The sequence below is a fragment of the Porites lutea genome, chromosome 13 (assembly GCF_958299795.1).
Source record: "Porites lutea chromosome 13, jaPorLute2.1, whole genome shotgun sequence".
NCBI classification, from domain to species: domain Eukaryota; kingdom Metazoa; phylum Cnidaria; class Anthozoa; order Scleractinia; family Poritidae; genus Porites; species Porites lutea.
In genome coordinates this window covers 8209869-8230578 of record NC_133213.1, presented here as the reverse complement: position 1 = coordinate 8230578, position 20710 = coordinate 8209869, and the positions used below count along the sequence as shown (strand labels likewise).

Below are 20710 nucleotides of genomic sequence, written 5' to 3'. Positions count from 1 at the left end.
CTGACCGAACACAAACGAGCTACGAAGAATGGTGACGTCAACAATCACATTGCTGAGCACCATTTAAAGACGAAACATCAAATTGACTGGGACTCTGCGACATGTATAACGTATTCTACAGACTACTATCAACGTCTTACTTTAGAAAGCTGGTTTATTAACTTAGAACAAACGCCACTGAATCGTAGCCAACAGTTACGAGCGCTGTACAAACGACTTATTGACGAGATCAAGCAAAACTAACTACGAGAGAATGACAATTTGACTAACAATAGACGACTGTTTAACTGTCTTTAACTGTGACAATAGACGGATTGAAACGCACCAATTACTGATTACGGGTCTTCATAGCCAATAACATTACGGCTTAACTGACAGACGACCAATAACATCACGACGTAATTGACCAATCAAATCAATAACCAGAGTGTAATACCATCAAGTGACGTGAATACAACTCACTTTGACTCTGAAGATGACTACCGCACAGGTTGTCGAAACGTCAGTCACTGTCAACAACAACAGTCCTATTCAGGACTACGTTCACCCGGACGATCAAACTCAAACTACTTTTGATACATCCTTTTAGTTTTTAAAGTCCTTCTTTATGTACAAACGTTGAACGTTAATTGCGGCAAACAAACAATTAAGCTGAAAAATGATTTTTTAAAAAGTCTCAAGAGTAGGTCTCCTTTTCGATTTTAACTTGGAATATCGGTCTATTTACCCAACTTTTAACTTCTGGCTCACTTTTCGTTTGGTCCTGCTTTGAAAATGGGATAATAATTACTCAGAGACAATACAGTGTAACCGCCGCCTGGTTAGCACAGTTGGGACAACGCCGGTTATCCGAACGGGGGGTTTCGGGTTCAAACCCCGGCCGGACCAACACTCAGGGTTTTAAAATAACTGAGAAGTGCTGCCTTTGTAATGAGATCTGCAAATGGTTAGACTTTCTAGTCTTCTCGGATAAGGACGAAAAACCGTAGGTCCCGTCTCAAAGCATTTTCAATGATTTATTCTTGTGGGACGAAAAAGAACCCACATCACTATTCGAAAAGACGGTAGGGGTCGAGGACCCGGTGGTGTTGTAAGCCTTTACGGGTTGTGGGATTGGGTGGGGATGGTACCTCGCATGGGACCTAAGTCCCGTTCGTGTACATTCCCTCTGGGAAGGCCTGTGTCCAGAAAAGCTGGTAAAATAAAAATAAAACAAAAAGGTACTTTAAAAACGAACTAAAACATTTAAAACGCTTTGATTACTTGACTGATGACGTCATGTCCCTCTTTTGGTCATGAAAAAATTATCAGGTAGAACATTACTTTCCCGCAAATTTTCCCTTCCGTGTGATAAAAGATTGACTCTCTACAGCCCTCGGCCTAGTCTCCCGAATTTTTCGCTCATGTTTATTACCCCTTTAAATTTTTAAACGTCGGACATCAGTTGGTTATTTTTAAATGCCCACCCAACTTAGACTTCAAATATGCTATTTATTTTTAAGTCGTTAATGAAATCTTCTCACAGCAACAGAAAAAACCTTATTCGGAAATAGTCACGTGACTGATGACGTCATTATCTTAGATGTGACATGGGAAGATATTTTATGGCAAATGATACCTTGTTGTGGTCTGACAGTCTTCTGCGTATAAAATTGTCAAAGTTTTAAAGCTTTTTTAAAAAAATGCCTCAAAGGATTCCGAGAGATTTTTTGTGATAATTATAATTCACTTTTATAATTTAAATTTAGCCCTGACTAAATCTACACTAAAACAGTGGATAGTGTTTTCGCTCGCTCTGATTGGCTACTCAATCAGTGAATAGCCACCTCCTCTTCGGTGAATAATTGTTATATATTATTCATTTAGCCGCAATAAATGGCGGGTGGAGTGCATGGCGTGACTGGAATTCTCTTCCCTGTTCTGGTGGTTATAAAACGAATTACCGGCATTGTAACAATCCTTCCCCTGCTCACGGAGGCCGCTCGTGCAGTGGTCTAAGCACGAGACGTGAAGACTGCAATGAATGTGACGTTGGCAACGGTGGATGCGACCATCTCTGTAGAAACTCAGTTGGCAGCTACAGATGTGAATGCCTCCGTGGTTACAAGCGTACGCCTGGGAATAAGACAAAGTGTGCTCGTAAGTATTGTTGTTGTTGTTGTTGTTGTGTTAGGTAGCTCTTTTGACTGTGGTGGTTAAAGTCTGAGTTTATCGAAGGTCATCAACTGATTTAAATCACCATCGCCCCCGAGATAAGATTGCCCAATGAACCGTGAAAACTTTGACCTGTGCAAAAGGCCATGTTTTTGAATCTCAAATTTATTCATTACAATGATTTCAACGCTGGCGAATTTATATCATATGGATCTATTTAGTGATCGACTGAAGAACGCATATTTTGAATAATCTCGTATTTAAGAAGGTAATTTTCTTTCGATTGGTTGTGCTGGTGCGTTTGGCCACAACAAAACTTTCTGCCATTATTGACCTTCACCTCCCTCCCCCACCCCCTCGATGGTTAGGTAACTGTTCCGAGACTCAGATAAGGTAAGATAAGATAAAATCACCTTTATTTAACCACACTACCCTAAATCAACAAATTAAAACTGTTTTCCATTAGGGATGTTCAAAAATAGGTAACTAATAAATAGTAAATACAAAATAAAAAATACTACAATATAAAGTAAACGCTACAAATGTAGTAAGTTTCATATTCTTTAACATTCTAAGAGATTAATAGTTTCGAAGTAAAATTTTATACTACTTATGAAAATGAAAATAAATGATGATATATTCCCTATTAATGTTCCAGAAGCCAATGGGATTTGATTTTAGTTTTAAATGACACTTTGGTGTAACAACTTTGAGTCTCCACTGGTAAATCTTCCCATATCTCGGCTTCAACGTAAACATTTTTTTAAAATATATGTCTTTTGGGTAGAGGAAGGGCAACGTTTTTAGCTGAATTTTTAAGATTATAATTACCATTGGTTGCGTGTGCTTCTATAAAGATTGTAGATAGTCTGCCTGGTGCCAAGTCATGACAATTTCAAACATCTAAAACATTATTTTAGCTTTATTTTTGGCTCCTTGTTCGGCAAGGGAGATCCAACCTAGAGCTTGCAAAGCAACTTCTGATTGACCAGATTCGTTTCTGCAGTTCCGTTGCTCACCTATTCTGAATCCCCTGCAAGCTCCCAGCAAGGCAAGTGAATCCCAACTTCGCAGAAATTTATTGTCAAAGTGCGGCTGAGCCATTGCATTATATAGAGACACTAATTTTTTTTGCGATCTGCAAAATCCTTTGGTCTTTTAATTGCTGTAAATTTCTCTCGCAGAAGTAACAGGATTTTGCGATGAAATAAACAACGAGTTTGAAACATCGGGAAAGTATAACTTTTTAGTCAGTCAAACCATGAGGCCCATAGCTAAGTCTCTGCCGAAAACACTAGATTTAAAATCCACAATCTTTGAGCACAGAATAGGCTTTCTGAGGCAAAGAGAAACGTCAATTATCTGACTTTGAATTCATTGTAATTGAGCAATTCTGTAATAGCGACGATAAACACAACGTTGACAAACGTCTTCGGCTTACAAAAGAGACATTTTGGTGTCCCCAATTATGCACTCTTCAACCTTATGGCCTTAACAAAAATCGGAATTTATTTCCAAGAATAGAATTAAGAGCCATTTTCTGAGAAAATCGAAAATCGCAAGACACTCGTGAAAAAATCGAATTTTTTTTTCTTTTGCCAAAACATCCCTTTTAGTACCCTAATTCAAGAAAAAATAGTTTTGGGTTCAAGCGATTCATTGTACGGGAGAAATTACAAAAAGTTTGAAAAATCGATTTTTTGCTGGTTTTTCGCACTCAAAACAACAGAATCCGACCGCAACTTCGAGAAAACGCTGAACGCATAAGAAACAATCCCTAACATCGAAACTTCAGCCGAGTATTATTTCATACTTACTCTTTAATTTTCTGAAAGAAAATTTGAAGAAAGAAGTTTTAAACATTTACAATCGACAAGTTTAAAAAGGTCACATTTGTATCTCTGGAAATGTTAATAAATGAAGGCGAACTTTAACTGTTGTAAAAGGCCACTGGTATATGCCGCTTCCTTGTAAAACCCATATAGAATAAAACCTTGGCTGTTGAACTAAATTACTGGAAAGTTTTAGTTCTGGAAATCCAATACAGTCCTCACACTAAAGTAAGCAATTTGAGTATTTGAGTAAATAAAACTTATGCAAATTAGACGGCCCGCTGAATGAATTCATATTTTTAACGCAAAGTTTTGTTGAACGAACAACTCACCATTGCTTGTTGTGAGAGAAGTTAAATCCATCTCTCAATCTGTTTGTCCTGTTAAGTGGCAACTCATCCATAACTGATTTTGACCAAAATGTGTCCAGCAACTTCAGCGCTTGAGCTATCTAAACACTTCCCACGCAGCGCTTATTACGCATCATCAGACGCTTCTGTTTTTATGAAACCCGATTATGTTTTGGTCCGAAAATAACATACAATGATGAAAATTAACCACTGCTCAAACCACACAGTTAACAAGGTGAGTATAACTCTTATTGAGCGAACAAATCAGATACTAGACGGGATTACAAGATCATATGACGCATAATTTAGCAAACAAGCAGAGATTGGTCACGCTAGCTTGTCACATACCGCGGTACGTACTATACTTCGTACACATTGTAAACAGATAAAGATGCAATTACAGCTGTCCCAATGAAAAAATGTACAACCGTACGTCTGTTTATAGATCATCAGTGTAGAAATATTCGACTCTGGAAACAATATTAATATAACATTTCCAGGTCAAATGCTCCTGGAATAAAATTTATATATTGTCACGAACTGTTTCGCAACTTACCATTGCACGTGCCTCTACGATTTCATTTTAATTGAATTATTCCCGTCCAGTATTACGAAATGCTGAAACAGCGTTAGAGGAGTTTGTCTCGTTTGTTGGGAGAGCTTTATTTTTTGTCATGGCTTCGGCAACGTTTCCCTCATGTAGTTTTTCTGGTTTATTACACGACGCCACACCCTGTGGTTTAAGCAGCGATTATCCAGGCCAAGTTGAAGTTCTCGCTTTAAGAAATTGTACAAGGGACATATCGAGGCACTGCGAGCTGTATGGATTAAAAGCAGATACAGCACTTGACACTGAATGGAAACTGCTGTTAGCAAGAGCAGGTAAATCTTATGTACTGTCTTACCGTCTTACGTAACGGCTAAAAGTGGGGTACATTTCCATCATCTCTTTATCACAGACCTCGATGGTCGTGTTATTTCTAAGAAAATCTTCGGGTGCTTTCCATTCAGCCCAAAATTCCGGAAGTTTTGGTTATAAATCAAATGGAACGGACCATTTCGGTTCGGCCCTAACAGAATATTTGGGAACGCCTTTGAAGCTGGTTCACTTTGACCGGTCCGGTTATTTCGGTCGGTCGAACTGAAATGCCCCCTTCCATTTGGCAAAATTATTGTCCCCAGTACTTGCGTACCGCGCTCTTTTGTATCCTGCTTGCAAGAACAATATGCAAACGAGTTCATCTCTTTAAAAATCGCAGGCTTTTATTCGCGGCGTAAATATTTTGCAAACCTATTATTAACGCTTACGATAGACTACGAGTAGTCCCCCATTTTTCCTCAGGGATAGTAGAGCGAGCGAAACGCGAGCGCGCGTGAAAATTACCCCACGCGAGAAAAGGCGATACGGGGCGGGGAGAGAGAATTTTTTCCCTCTCCCTGTCGCGTGTCGCCTTTTTTCGCGTGGGGTGATTTTCACGCCCACTCGCGTTTCGCTCGCTCTACTCTCCCTGAGGAAAAATGGGGGACTACTCGTAGTCCATGCTTACAATAGCAAAAAAGATCTTTATTTACCACCCCCACCCCACCTCCCGCTCCGCCACCCACGCACACACCAACACACACCTGTCACTGATACACAGACTTTACATGTTAAGACTTTTTTATGAAAACGCAACCTCCAGATGTCCTAGCACACGAGCCTCTCAACTCGCTCGTGATGTATGCAATGGATTATTTTAACTTTACCTTTGTTTAGGGGTATTTGCAGTGGAGGAGTCCCACTTGTCATTGACAATATGCCCTCGCCACAGAGCGGAATTTGGTATACGCTGGAGATCCTCAAAAGTGAAGTGTAGCATTCCACTAGAAATAGCTGCTCACAAAACAGCCTCAGTCAAAGGCGATCGGCATTTGGACAGCGTTCTATCTGCATTTATTTTAAACACTGAAGGAATACTTATTCAAGTTGGATCGCGTAAGTTTATCGTAACACTTTTATAGCTTAAGTATACGCTTTAATTTTAAACGCGCGAGGACGCAAAGCAACATATGCGCAAGCGTTACAATACCCTTTATTCTCCTGTTCCCCTCCCCCCACAAAAGAAAAGATAAAGATATTCTAGTTGGCTAGTATGCTGATTTGCTCTTGGCTTTGTAGAATAGTAAAGAAATCGGTGATGGCCTTTTAACAATATTAACATTTATTTTTGCCACAGCTCTTTGCAGAATGTGCAAGCAACATTTCGCGGAGACAAACCAACAACAGAAAGTGACACCCGCACCAATGATTGAAGTTACTCCATGCGTAGAACTAGAGACTTCAGAAGCAGATGTAAGTAACTAAACGGTAACCTTGGATACAGACAGTTATTCCAACATAACAAATGTCGAAATTCCGGAAGGGCTGGGCAACTGTGAATAACTGTGAACTTTGAAAATGACTCTGAAAATGGTTTTAAGGCGAATAAGTCACTGTTCGCTTCTTCAAATTCCTTTCGGTCTGGCCGGAGCGGGAGTATTGATAATGATAGAGGTATGCATGTGAATTCATAGTTTCTTTTTTAAAATGATGTGCAACTTAAGTTCCGAACTATACTAAAAAAACTAATGCCTAGTGACAAAATAAACAGAAATATTGAAGTAACATTGTATGTTACAGAACAGCTCAAACTCATCTCCAGGACAAAGTGATACCAGTCAATCTGTTGAAGAGTTCGCAGAAAGCCTTGGACGTCTTACAATCGCTGATGACACCTTTCTGTCACCAGACACAATAAGCACAGCTTCCACGCAGAGTGACGAGCCCACACCTGTGATCTTACCTGAGCTGCGCGAAAAGCTGAGTGAGTTCCTGGTAGCATGCAAACTTGAACCGCTTGGAAAGCCATGGCTTTCTTGGAGTGATTCCTCTGAGCGAACAAGACAACGTCAGACAAGGAGAGCCACAGAAATAGTAGCAACTGTGCTAAAGAGCGTCACCCCTGATAATGCTGGTGAACTCTGGCGACGTTTAGCCTCTTCCACGGCTATGAACAAGGCTCTAGGTGTAAGCGAGTTGTCACATTCAGAGCATTTGTATTTAGAGGCCCTAGCAGAAGCGTACCAGAATGCAACCAGCTGGGATACCCGTAGACAAGTGCTTTCGATTATGGCAGGGGTCGGAACTTTCAACGACATTTCCCGTTATATCCAAGGGTTGACGAGACACAGATACTCCATGGCTAATCTTCATCGATCACAGTTTGGCCGAGGCGCTCAAGTTCCACAACAGCCTACCACACGAATACGAGTAGACTTGAGGCAGCTTGACCACTTTCTTGGTTTCATCACGAGCCCGCATCTTGTTCAGGACCTTCCATTTGGACAAAAACATCTCAAGCTTTCGTCTGGTGAGGTTATTCAGGTACCTAACGTAATCCGTATGATGATACCCGAGCGAGTGGTACAACAGTACACTCAGTACTGTTTGGAGACCAACTTCAAACCATTCAGCGAAACTACTATGAGAAGGGTACTCTCTGAATGCAGTGCCTCTGTAAGAAAATCACTGCAGGGCCTAGATTATTTTGCAGCTGAAGGTGGTCGTGCATTTGATGATCTCGTGGCCCTCGTACGCCAAATAGGGGAATTAGGTTCCGACAAGGAGTGGGAGACTACAGTTGTGCAAGCTCTTATGACAAGCAAGCAGTATTTGAAGGGGGACTATAAGGTAATGTGAATTCTGACTCCAGAAAGACAGCTTGAATAAAACTAAAAATAAGTACTTATTTTACCTCATCAACAAAATCATTCCGTAAAAAAAAATGTTTTTTGTACTCTTTTTCTTTTCTATCTGGTGCACGTGTAACTAGCTTACATAAATTCTCGAGATTAACAATCCGCGCACGAGGATAGTGGTCTTTGCTACGGTTAAGGTTAAAATTTATTCGCCCCCCTTACGTTAATAACATTTGTTAGATTAAAAAATCATTTGATGAACTATTATATTTGAAGTATAAGCACAGACAAACAGTAATCTCAACTTTGTCTTGTCAACAGGTTCATGTCACCAGCCCCTCTAACGTAGCAGACCATTGTGTGTTGTTTGCTCTTAGCGACAGTAGTGATGCAGATTACCAGCAACAATGCAGTCACCAACACACTGATCTTTGTGACCGTTGTCAAAGTCTTCAGGAAACTCTGGCAAAGATTGAACGGGTCCTTGGCGAGACGACCTTTCCAACTCAGGACGCGAAAGACGAAGCGCTATTTCTATTCCAGACAGCTCAGCTGGCCATAATGTCCTGGAAATGCCACATCCTGAGATCAGCTAACCAAGACCAAGCGAGAATAGATGCACTGGAGAAACTTGACGACAACACTGTCTTGATAATTAACGACTGGGCCATGAAGTTCCTTCCACAAAAATACAGAGAGTCCCAAACCGACTGGTTTGGTAAGCGAGGCATCTCCTGGCACGTTTCTGTCGTCTACCGTCGTGTGAGCGGGGTACTCCAGTGGCAGGGCTTTCTGCACATAGTCCAGTCGTGCAATCAAGGCAGTGCTGCAGTGGTTAAAATCATGCAGGATGTCCTGAATACCATCAAGCTGGAGCACAGTGAGATTAACAAAGCGTTCTTTCGCCAAGATAACGCAGGATGTTATCATTCGTCGTCTACCGTACTCTCATGCCCAGTGATATCCTCCTCCACCGGCATCGAAATCAAGCGCATTGACTTTTCTGACCCACAGGGTGGAAAAGGTGCCGCAGACAGGCTCGCTGCAACCTGCAAGAATCACGTCAGGACCTTCATAAACGAAGGAAATGACGTGACCAATGCCGAACAACTGAAGAGTGCTCTTCTTTCGCATGGGGGGATAGAAGGAGTTCGAGTTGCTGTCATGCAAAGTGTTGAAGAGGAAGCAGTAGTAGATGACAACAGAAAGATTATTGGTATCAACAAATTAAACAATTTCGAGTTTAAAGACGAAATTCTCGTAGCTTGGCGCGCTTATGGTATGGGAAAGGGAAAAGAGATCCCATTGGAAACAACATCAGAAGGTTAGTCTTATGAAAATTCACAATTTCAATTTTTTTTTTAGAATTATGTCGTCTCGCCAATATATATTTTTTAAAGTTTGAGTAAAAGAGTGTACGCTTATCGTTTGTTATAGCCTTCAGACGCATGCAAGGCATCCATTTCCCACCCTGGTACGCAGGAGGAGTGGGTGTCTGCCACCCCGTGGGGTTTTGCTTTGTAAAATACTTAAGCCCCTTTAAACATTTATAGCCCTTGATTTGTTCTACAAAATTTTTAAAACGAACATTTTAGAATATGGCGGTTCTGAAGAACACGTCCTCATAAGAAGTAAAAAGCAAAGGTTTCATCTGTTCGCGCAGTAAAGTGGACCAAAGGGACACTCTTCACAGGCTGTGCAGAGTGAAGTATTGAAGTAGTTGAACAGTGCTGTTTATGTAAATCTTGTTTCTTTATTTGTTATCTACCTCAGAGCATGGCAATAGTTGGCTTTCATCTGAGTTTTCTTCTGGAGACTTTAAATCCCTTAGCCCAAAACCGACTCAGTCAAGGAAGAAGCAAGAGACGGAAGTGGAGCAGGTTCATGATCCCACTGACCATACAAATGAATCGTCATCCGTGTTTACCTGCCCTCAGGATGGGTGTGTTAAGGTCTTTCAAAGGCTGTCTTCTCTCGAAAAACACCTATCTTTAGAGAAATGCACCAAGTCTCTAGAGAAACGGTCTTTGTTAGACCTTGCCAAACTAGGCTACAAGTCCAGGTTGGAGGAGGGCACGACCAGTCAAGTTATTTCGTCTGCGTCTTTTAGGGATACAAGAGAGGCTACATCCGGCGAAGTAGAGGTAAAAGAAGGATGGGCGCTCAAGCCGAGCAAAAAAGCATATCGCTTTAACCAAAACCAGAGGGATTATCTAAATGCGAAGTTTACAATTGGTCAAACCACCGGCAGAAAAGTGGACGGTGATATCGTATCACGTGAAATGAGACGTGCACGAGGACCTGATGGAGTTCGTTTGTTCAAAGTATCCGAGTTTCTTACCCCGCAGCAGTGCACTTCATATTTCTCACGTCTTGCAGCGAAGGTCCGACGGCAAACATCCGACGATGCTGAAATCCAAGCTGTAGTAGAAGAGGAAAACTTTATCATGGCAAGAGAAACAATCCTATCTATCACGCTACAGCACCCCATCACTTACGATCAGTACGATATCTGTGCCATGGCCAAGGGAGGATCTCTGGAGCGACTTAAACTTGGAATGCTTCAAAACATTTGTCAGCAACTAGAATTAGAAGTACCTCCCAAGCCTGTTCGCCGCAAAGCGCTCTACGTTGACCTGCTGAAAAAAGCCGTCAACAGTTGTACTTGCCAGCTCCGTGGGCAAAATATGTAGAAGCAAAAAGTACTACCCGGCTCACAGACGTTTTTTCTGTTTTGGGAATTTGGTGCGCGCACAAGATAAGCGATTGCTCGTGAGAGAGGGCGGAACGCGCTTTTTTTATACGAGCACTCGAGGATATCGAAAAATGAAGAGAGTCTGTGAACAGGCTGGTAAAGTACACAAAGCCGGTGTAGAGTTTTGCCTAAACGGTGTCCTCACTTCTCCTCAGAGGCTGCTTCCAGAAGTGAATCATTCACCATTTTTTCTCGCCGGAATAACTAAGTCAAGAAAAAATCTATTTTGTTCATTGTTTTGCTTTCTTTGCTTATTTTTGAAGTTTGTTTATGTTTAAAAGAGCGTTCCTTTTCGGAGAGTGAGATCATTTCTTGTTTGTCATCCTGAGTCCTTGTTACAAATCAGTCAGTTACCTTTCAGCTAGTGACTATTTGCACGTTATAAATGTCTCTCCCCGCTCTAACAAATCAATGACACCTTATCTTATAAATGTGAAGAGGTATTCTAGCCTGCATAACAGGTGCTTTATGAGCCAAGCGAGGCGAAAGCGGCATTTGCTCGAAACGCGAAACGAGTGCAAAGCGCGAGACGAGGGATAAAGAAAGATAAAGTTTTATTTTTTTCCTCCCCTCGTCGCGTTTCGCGCTTCGCGCAAAATGCCGCTTTCGCCTCGCCTAGCTCATAAAGCAGGGGCACCCTGTAAAATATCTGTTCGGAGAAGCAAACATTGCCTAGGATTTTCTATAGCTTGAGGAAGGCTAAAAACTTCTAGATGACCGTTCCATTCATGTACACAATTTTCGAAGCTTATGTAATAAATTCCCTCCGATTTTCTGAAGTTTCATTTTTCCCATTTCACTCCCCAGGTTAGGTTATTTTTCGTACAGAAAGGAAACCTAAAATTTTCGGAATCGAAAATGCAATGCAGAAGGAATCAGAAAAACTATCACTTTCGGAAAACTTTGAATTGCGGCTAAAATTTTCGGGAAAATAACACTGAAGCCCTCGTAACTTCGAAAAGACTCAAGTTACCCTAGGATGACCGAACAGATATAAATTTCTTAGCGCCTCTTAGAAAACATTTCTAGAGATCTAAGAGTACTCTGGACAGCCTAAAAGTCTTTTCAAAGTAATTAGGGGGGAAACCGTCGTTGGGTGCCCCTAATAAAGCGCCTGTTATGCAGGCTGGAGGTATTTCTGCAAGTCCTCTGAGATAACCAAAGATAACTTTGTTTATCTTCGCTAAACAACACTTCTAGAGGTCTCTAGAGAAAGCGTTACGCGCGAGAATGTGGAATTTTATAACAATCCACATCGCGTATTCAGCCCTGCGGAGTGGTTCTCTTTTTCTCGCGCTCGCGGCGTGAATTGGTCATATTTAACTCAAAGATTATTATTAGCCTCAACAGGCTTTTCAACAATTTTGAGGAGGTCTCGAAGGTTTCAAGGATGCGATAAAGACACTCAAGTTTGAAGTTGTGTTGTGCACAAGCTCTAAATGAAACTGAGAATTCCTAGTTACCTGGCTAGGGTTTCCTGGTTTCGGAGGAAAAATCATAAAAAAAAAATCCGAAACTAAACTATAGCAAGCTATAAAGTTGAATTTTATGCTTTTTTATTTTGCTGTAGGGATTGTTGCAAGGGGGTAAATTCGGGAATAACGAACTTATTAAGGAAACATTTGTGTTTGAAATATTTTGGGAAATATTATACCACTCTGAATCAAAAACTGTGATGAAAGTCTTTTACAGCCCAGTCAGCGTATGCATGTGTCTGGACCAATACAAATATATAAATCAAATAAAGCAAGAAGGCCTGTTCTGTGAAAAGTGTATGCATTTTTTTACCAACAAAACAAAGACCGAAAATCAGAAGCTATTGAGTATTTCGTGACAGTTTGCTAACGTGACCTTGGCATATGTAACCGATTTCTGGGTCAGTAGAGGTCATAAGACCTTGTGGTGGCTTGAAATCTTGACTAAACAAATTCAAAATCGAAGTCAACGGTTTTGAATGCATTTTAATTCTGCTTTTTCCCCCTGAAGAAAACTATTTTACCATTGTGGTAACGGAGTTTCATCAAGCGATGACAGTTTCAGTTCGAAGTTGCGATCTCAATGATTTCGCTGGTAGCAATGTGGCTGAACAAACGTTTTTCAGTCGTCATATAAAAAGTTATTTATGGCTCTTACCAACACAGCTGAAAGCTAGAAATAACATTTTCACTGTAAAAACATATTACAAGAAACAGTAAGTAGTCCTTTTACACTAAACTTTGCGTTTAGTATGAATTCCTTCAGCGGGCCGTCTAATTTGCATAAATTTTATTAAATTAAATTCTCAAATTGCTTACTCTAGTGTCAGGGCTGTATTTAATTTCCAGAGCTAAAACTTTCCCATAATTTACTTCAATAGCCAAGGCTTTATTCTATATGGGTTTTACTAGGAAGCGGCATATACCAGGGGGCTTTTACAACAGTTAAAGTTCGCTTTCATTTTCTAACATTTCAAGAGACACAAATATGTCCTCTTTAAACTTGTCAATTGTAAATGTAAAAAACTTATTTCTTCAAATTTTCTTTTAGGGATTTAAAGATTAAGAACGAAATAATATTCGCCTGAAGTTTCGATGTCAGGGATTGTTTCTTATGCGTTCAACGTTTTCTCGAAGTTGAGGTCGGATTCTGTTGTTTTTAAGCGCGAAAAACCAGCAATAAATCGATTTTTCAAACTTTTTGTTATTTCTCCCGTACAATGAATCGTTTGAACCCAAAACTATTTTTTCTTGAATTAGGTCACTAAAAGGGATGTTTTGGCAAAAGAAAAAAAAATTCGATTTTTTGACGAGTGTCTTGCGATTTTCGATTTTCTCGGAAAATGGCTCTTAAGTATAATTGACACATCTCACCCACTGAATTGCATTTTTTACCACTTTTTAACTATTTTTTAAGTGTACGTTTTTAATAAAAGAATTTAGTGTTCTATAATCGCCGATGCACTTAGGGGCTCCATTCGGGGAGTCTGTTATTTTTCTATAGAGTTTTCCATTCATAGGCCTTTAGTTTGTACCTTTTTACTTTTTGTTTAAGGTGTGCCCTCCAGGATTATGTTATGTTAATCCCTTTGACTTCAGAGGTCCCGATTGGGGAACCTGTTGTGTTTGGGCAATGACATAACTTTTACCACCTACTCTCATTGATTACTTTTTACCGTTTCCTTTTTAATTTTACCAATTGCGTATGTCTTGCATTTTTAACGTATTGCGTAACCTTATTTTCACCTTGAATGTATATAGATAGCTATTTCGAATTGTGTATTTTTTATCCGGGTTTTAATTATGTAAATACACTGAAGAAGCCCGAGAGAGGAAGTTTGTTGTAGATCTTTTTGTCATTCAAGTTTATAAAGTTTAGGTCTAAACATTTTGAATTCTCTTGATCCTCGTTGGTTAGCTTGGCATTTACCATCCACTGTATATATATAAAGTTTTGGCTGTGTAAAGGCTCGGTTTATTTGATGCCAGCCATTTTTTTCTGGGACAAGATCTGGTCGATTTGAATACTTAAGGTGGCTCGATACAGTTTTCAGGGTCAATACCTCCCAAGTTTAAGCATAAACTATGTCACCATAATCAAAGATTTGGAAAAATTGCCACCACAGTTTTATCAGATAAAGATGAAAATTTGTTATGATTAAGGTTGAAATGACATTGGGGTTTTCCTAGCAACAAAGTGACGCTATTAGCTATTTTAATGGCATCAGTATTTCTCGGCACTGGAACTGTCCTTTCGAAATCGTTTACGGGAGCTTTTTCTTCCAATAGCGGCCTCGATGTTCGTGAAGTTTAAGCGAAATTTGTAAGAGCGTTATCGAGATATTTTGGGATAAAGTTTTTATGGTTAGAAATACGGTAAAAAATGGACAATCTTGACGTTCGGCTGTTATCTGTAGAAACGAAGCGCTTTCGACATGCAATTTAACCTCATAGTAGATCATGGAGATAGCTCCAGCCGATTGCTAGAGAGAAGGATTTGATTAGAATGTATCGAGGCGCTCTTGTTAACGGTTTGTAAACATTTTGGTCTACTTTAACAACTGAGCGAATAATTTTTTAAACCGCTCGATAGATTTTTTTAAAAATTTTAGGTTCCTAAGATTAACCTTCCTTTTATATGACCTTTTAGTTTCCAGATTATTGATATATTGTAAGGCAGTAAAATAAGGGCTACAGTTCGCTAATATTTTGTCAGAAATTTTGTGTTTACAAGTGCGAACCTCTTATTATTCAGGGTATTCATTTGTCTCCAAGTTCCTTTATAGTTTCGTGCACAACAATAGCTAGCATTTTTGCATATTTCAAATGCATTGTTAGTTACTGCTGTTCACGTGAAAATGAAACTTGGGAGACAATACCTTGAATAATGGAAGCTTTCGCTTGTAATAACGAAACTTCCGATAAAAAATTAGCGAATTGTAGCCCTTATTTTACTACCTTACAATATACCGTATTATTTTTTTCTAGCTTGCGAGCGGGCGGAATCCTCCAAGTCCTGCAATCTGCTTGGTTGCGAGAGCGGGCAGTTTTTTACGATCTTGCCCGCTAACCCGGGCGGAATCGTTGGCAGCTTTATTTATTCACAAGTTTGTTTGTTTTTTGTAAACGAGCAAAACCGGTTGTTTTTAACCATTTTTCTTTTAAAACTTGCGCTATTATTGGCGTTAGCTAGGGAAAAGTGAATTTTGTTATTCAGACTAAACATCTGAAGGGAGAATCAAGCAAGTCAGCCAGGAAAACTGTCAAAGTAAAGCAAAACAGGCGGCTCGCGATGTCGCTTCATTAGCTTTATAACCTACGCCGTAAGTACTGCAATCTTGCTCTTATGCACCGTTTATTCGACATTTTTCCTGCCTGAATCTAGATTCTGCCGTTTTTCATTGAATTTTGCCTCGCTGGTTTTTAGAAAAGGTTGTTGTCAACGATTGCATGTAGCTTTCAATCTTGAATAGACAAAACAAACAACTTTTCCAGCAGTCAGTTATCACCGTTTTTATTTCTTTGTTTATATAATTGTTTAATTATCCACATCGCCTTCTTTTATTCGAATTCACTTCAAAACCCTAAGATTGGTATGTGTAATTAGCTCTTTTGATAAAGCCTTTGTGCAGTTTTTATCCCGGTCGATTGAATTAATCTTAAAGTATTAAAATATTCAGCCAAAGAAAATCTTTGCTGTATTTTCTTTCCTGTGGCTTTTAAGTTCGTCAATTCTTTTGTCCTTGTTTGACACTCAGATTAAGAATTGTCTACCAAGACGAAAAACCTTTCTTTCTAATGAGAGCTTTATTGTGATAACATACATTACAAGTTGAAAATCATGTTGTAATGTTTTGTTTTGGTTTATAATAGATCGCGCGCTTTGAATAACATCAACGCGAACGCGCCCTTCTTCAACACTCATAGGTTGGAGGCTGAAGTAAAGTTTTTTGAAACTTTTAAATCTCAGTAGGAAAAAAATAAAAATGTTATTCACCGGCCTAGGTCGGTCCGTATTGGGAGAAACTGTGCCCTCGGTCTGAGTACTCAAGACCTCGGGCACAGTTTCTCCCAATACGGACCGACCTAGGCCGGTGAATAATATATATAAATTCCGAAAATAAGCCCCGGGACTTATATTTTTCAAGGCCCTCTTTGAGGGGCTTATATTCGGAGGGGCTTATCTATAGACGGAAATTTGCGTTTCAAAATCGCTTGTGCTAGCCTTATAGTTGGAAATAAATTTACCGTTATTGCTTTGTTTTACTTTGTATTTAAGGGCAATTTTCCAGGTACAAGCCCCTGGAGGGGCTGAGCTATGATCTTTCAGCCATCATGGCTGAGCCATGATCTTTCATCTTCGGCTGATAGCCATGATCTTTCACACACGTTTTTAAAAAGATTGAAACTACTATGAGGTTAAATTGCATGTCGGAAGCGCTTCGTTTTCTACAGATAACAACCGAATATCAAGATTGTCCATTTTTTTTACCGTATTTCTAACCATAAAAACTTTATCCCAAAATATCTCGATAACGCTCTTACAGATTTCCCTTAAACTTCACGAACATCGAGGAGGAAAAAGCTCTCGTGAACGATTTTCATTGGAAGAAGAGTTCTCAGTGCCGAGAAATACTGCGGCAAGCAAAATAGCTAATAGCGTCATTTCATTGCTATGACAACTCCGATGTCGTTGCAGCCCTGATCATAACAAATTTTCATCTTTATCTAATACAACTGTGGTGGCAATTTTTCACAATCTTTGTTTATGGCGAGATAGTTTGTGCTCAAACTTGGGAGATATTGACCCTGAAAAACTGTATCGAGCTACCTTAATGGCCTTTTTTATATAAACACAGACTCCACCTCCAGAAATGTTGCGATCCCAACGGATAATGTCGTAATCAATGACATTCACGAGCTCATTTTAGGAATACTGAGATCAAGCCTAGTTTCGTTAAGGGCTAAAATATCGAGTGCCCCTTTTTGAGGTATGAGCCTGATTTCGTCTATATATAGCATCAAACTAATTAAACTTAGCGAGGCCATTTTGAAACCTCGCACTTTACAGAGAGTATAGACCATTCATCATTTGCACCAATCCCAGGCCTTTACCACCGACTGACTTCCTCGTGACAACGGGTATATGTGCTTTTTAGAACATAACAGAACAATTACCAGTTAAACCACTGACTGTTTTACAAATTAATTTGCGTTTACCACATTTTATCCTCTTTAGCAATTACCTGCGCTACGAGCAACTGGCCCTCTCCAACTAACGGAAATTCAACTTGTAGAAACCAATCTGAAGTCAACTCTGGGTCAACATGCGTAGCGACTTGCGATCGTGGCTTTAAAATTGACGGAAACTCAACATCTTCCTGCGGCATTGATGGTATCTGGAGCCCCAAGAAAACCCCTAATTGCCGAGGTATAGCCATGGCTAGACTGAGGATTTTTTCTTTGTTTGTTTCTTTTTTTCTCTCTTTCTCTCTTTCTTTCTTTTAAGAACGTCGGTAAATGTCGTTGAATTGTGATGCTGAGTGTACAGTAGCAGCAGAAAAAAAAAGCACTTTATTTGAATGTCAATGTATTTAGCACGCAACTACTAATTGGGGACACTATATTTACGTCTCCCTACTGGAGACGGGACCGCCATATTAGGTAGTCATCCGAGCCACGCGAGGGTCTAGCCATTTGCAGGGCAGCAAAGGGACTACCTTCATTTCTCAGTCATTTTAAGACCATGAATGTTAGTCCGGGAATCGAACCAGCGACCTCCCGCTCTGCAGTCAAGAGCTCTACCAACTGAGCTAACGCGTTGGATTTTGAGGAAAAACAACAACAACAATTGCTTGATCATCCCTAAACTCGTTGCGGCGCCCTTCATACTCGATGGCACTGTTAAAGGCGTTATGATTAAATGGTCTCACCACCCCCTCCCCCCCACCCCCCTCAAACAAAAGTAGGCGAGTTGTCTTAATCATTCTTTTCAGCTAGCTTAACGGTAACCACATAATAAGAGTAATCATTTTCACCATCTATGCAAAACTGTAAGCTACCTCTTGTACATTTTCAAATTCAACCTGAAGGAAGTGTCTTGACGCTATATTTTGTATTGTTCTTGAAATTGTCGATTTTACGGACTTCTTACATCTAAATACTCCATCTATTTTCAGTACAAGAATGCAACCCTTTGAGTCCTCCAGAGAAAGGTGACGTCACTCCTGATATTTGCAAAACTAAACCTCTGCATGGTCAAAAGTGCTCTTTCGTATGCAATGCAGGCTACACACGGATAGGACCCAAGTTCAGTAGCTGCGACGATGGGTATTGGATACCAGGTTCCTTTACGGTCTGCAAAGGTGCCGTAACAACGTTACATATTGTTGGTTTTCGATGACGGGCCATTTTACAGGCTGGTCCATTACTGTTTGAATTATTTAGGAACGTTCTTTTTTTAGCTATTTGTTACGAAAAATTGTCTTGCGTGACTTTTAAACGTGACATTCTAGAAGCTTCGCGAGAGTTCGTAGTTTGTTTATTTTAGGATCTTGTCTAAGCGTTTCTAAAGCGGTATATTTTGTAATCTTTCTATAATTAGACTATTTGGAATGTTCTAGAACTTTATTGTAAAAGTATATAAGTAGGCCAGTTCGAGTTAAGTTTTAACTAGTTTTCACAAGCGAGAGAGTTTGACGTTAGTCGTGTTTAGTCAAGAGTGACGGAAGCAGTGTTTATTCAAGTTGGCGGAGGCCGTGTAATTTTATCAAGTTAATCGAAGTTGGCGGAGGCCGTGTAAGTTTAACGAGTTACGTGCAGTTGTGGAGTTTTACTTCCTGGAAACTACGTTCATTTTTGGAATAAATCTTCTTGTTGCTGTTCCGACAACCCTGCGTTCAGTTTGGTCTGCAAGCTACCCGTCCTCTAAAAGATTACCCGCGTAACACTATTACTTCCGTTAGATCAATATGCGACGTGCATGTAAAAGTTTTTGTCTTTGCTTAAATCAAAAATAATTTATTATTTATTAGGCGCAAAATAGCATTCAAATATATGATCTAATGCGCACAGATTAATGTCTTAGCAAGTTTCACCGTGGATTTAACCACCCATAAGCAAAATTAACAATCGGCTACAAAAGATCACTGTCCTTAAGAAAATAAATAGGCAGTTTAAGCAGCGACGTTTTTGAGCGACGCACGCCATCCGGAAGTGAGCCTTTTTTCTCTTTCAATATGCCTGCCCTGCTAAGAGTCTTAACTCTTATAAAAACAATTTGCCCAAAAAAATGTTCGAAACCACAGCTCAAGATTGCAAAAAGTTCACTTCCGGTTAACGTTTGTCGCTCAAAAACGTCGCTGCTTAAACTCCCTATTTTCTAGCACGTCTAGGAGATCTGTCACACCTACAACGATTTTTCCTTTTCATGTCATAGACACGCAAGCACCTTCATTTGGAAGCACTTGTCCACCAGTGCAAAATGTGATAGCCGACCGAGGTAAAACTACAGCCTTGGTGACCTGGGCACCAGTTAAAGCCACAGATAATGACATTGCCACGGTAACTACTTCACCGGATGTGACGTCGCCTCACGAATTCCCTGAAGGAAGCCATACTGTAATCTATACTGCTAAGGATCCCTCAGGAAATACGAAGTTTTGCTTCCTCAAAGTTAACGTACAAGGTGGAACTTAACTATGTTTAATTTCTGTTACTTTTCACTGACTTACCAAATATAAGCCCCTCTAATAGATGCGGTCGACAGACATAACGTTGAATCCTGAAGGATACGTTAGTAAATTGGAGAAATATATTTGTGGTCGAGTAGAACAAAAAACCTTAGACGTTCTAGGGTCCCGCAGATTAGCGGTAGGAGAAAGGAAAGGTAATGAGAACCAAATGCATGTTCCCCTGTCAACGAAAGGGTTTTCAACCACTATCAGATATTCTGCTTTCCCTAGATCATCAGATTCTTCTCCCCTCAAGATGAGGGCAAAATTTAAAGCTGGCAAGTTAACGCAGAATAAAATTTTGAAGAGGCCTGAAATCTGGGTTTCGGCTTACCGCAAAGAAAGTACATAGAATATGTTAAGAGGAGAAGATCAGGGTAAAAAGGAAAATAACAGTTAAAGCAAAAAAATGATAATAATAAATGGATAAAAGCAATAAAATATAACATTAAAAAAGATATTCTTTTTGGTTTCGATTGGATTGGATTCGATTGTTTCGATATCGGAGCTCAGCTAATTAAGGAAAGCAGGATAACGGTAAACTTCCTTATACTAGTTCGGTAAAGAAGAAATTAAGAATCTTTTAGAGCTAAGGGAGATCTTGATTGATATTATAAAATGAGATCGGTAAAGTCAGAGGGAAGTAAGTTGTAATTATAAGCATGGATAAATTTAAAATTTCAATTGGAAAAAG

At 39.8% G+C, this 20710-nt stretch overlaps 2 protein-coding genes across 2 annotated transcripts in view; both read left to right on the top strand.

Moving 5' to 3' along the window:
• The window catches only part of LOC140922317 (uncharacterized), a 108119-nt gene that overhangs the window by 8423 nt on the left and 78986 nt on the right, over positions 1-20710 (top strand). Inside the window, exons 3-6 of the mRNA XM_073372311.1 lie at positions 1867-2139; positions 17523-17714; positions 18463-18661; positions 19591-19970. Coding sequence (XP_073228412.1) covers positions 1867-2139; positions 17523-17714; positions 18463-18661; positions 19591-19970 — 1044 coding nt within the window. The remainder of the gene's footprint in view (positions 1-1866; positions 2140-17522; positions 17715-18462; positions 18662-19590; positions 19971-20710) is intronic.
• LOC140923738 (uncharacterized) lies at positions 4900-10846 on the top strand. Its single transcript, XM_073373807.1, has 6 exons — positions 4900-5218; positions 6093-6311; positions 6553-6668; positions 6996-8045; positions 8375-9377; positions 9827-10846. Exons 1-6 carry the CDS (start codon positions 5011-5013, stop codon positions 10744-10746), a joined length of 3516 nt encoding a protein of 1171 aa, XP_073229908.1. The 5' UTR covers positions 4900-5010; the 3' UTR covers positions 10747-10846.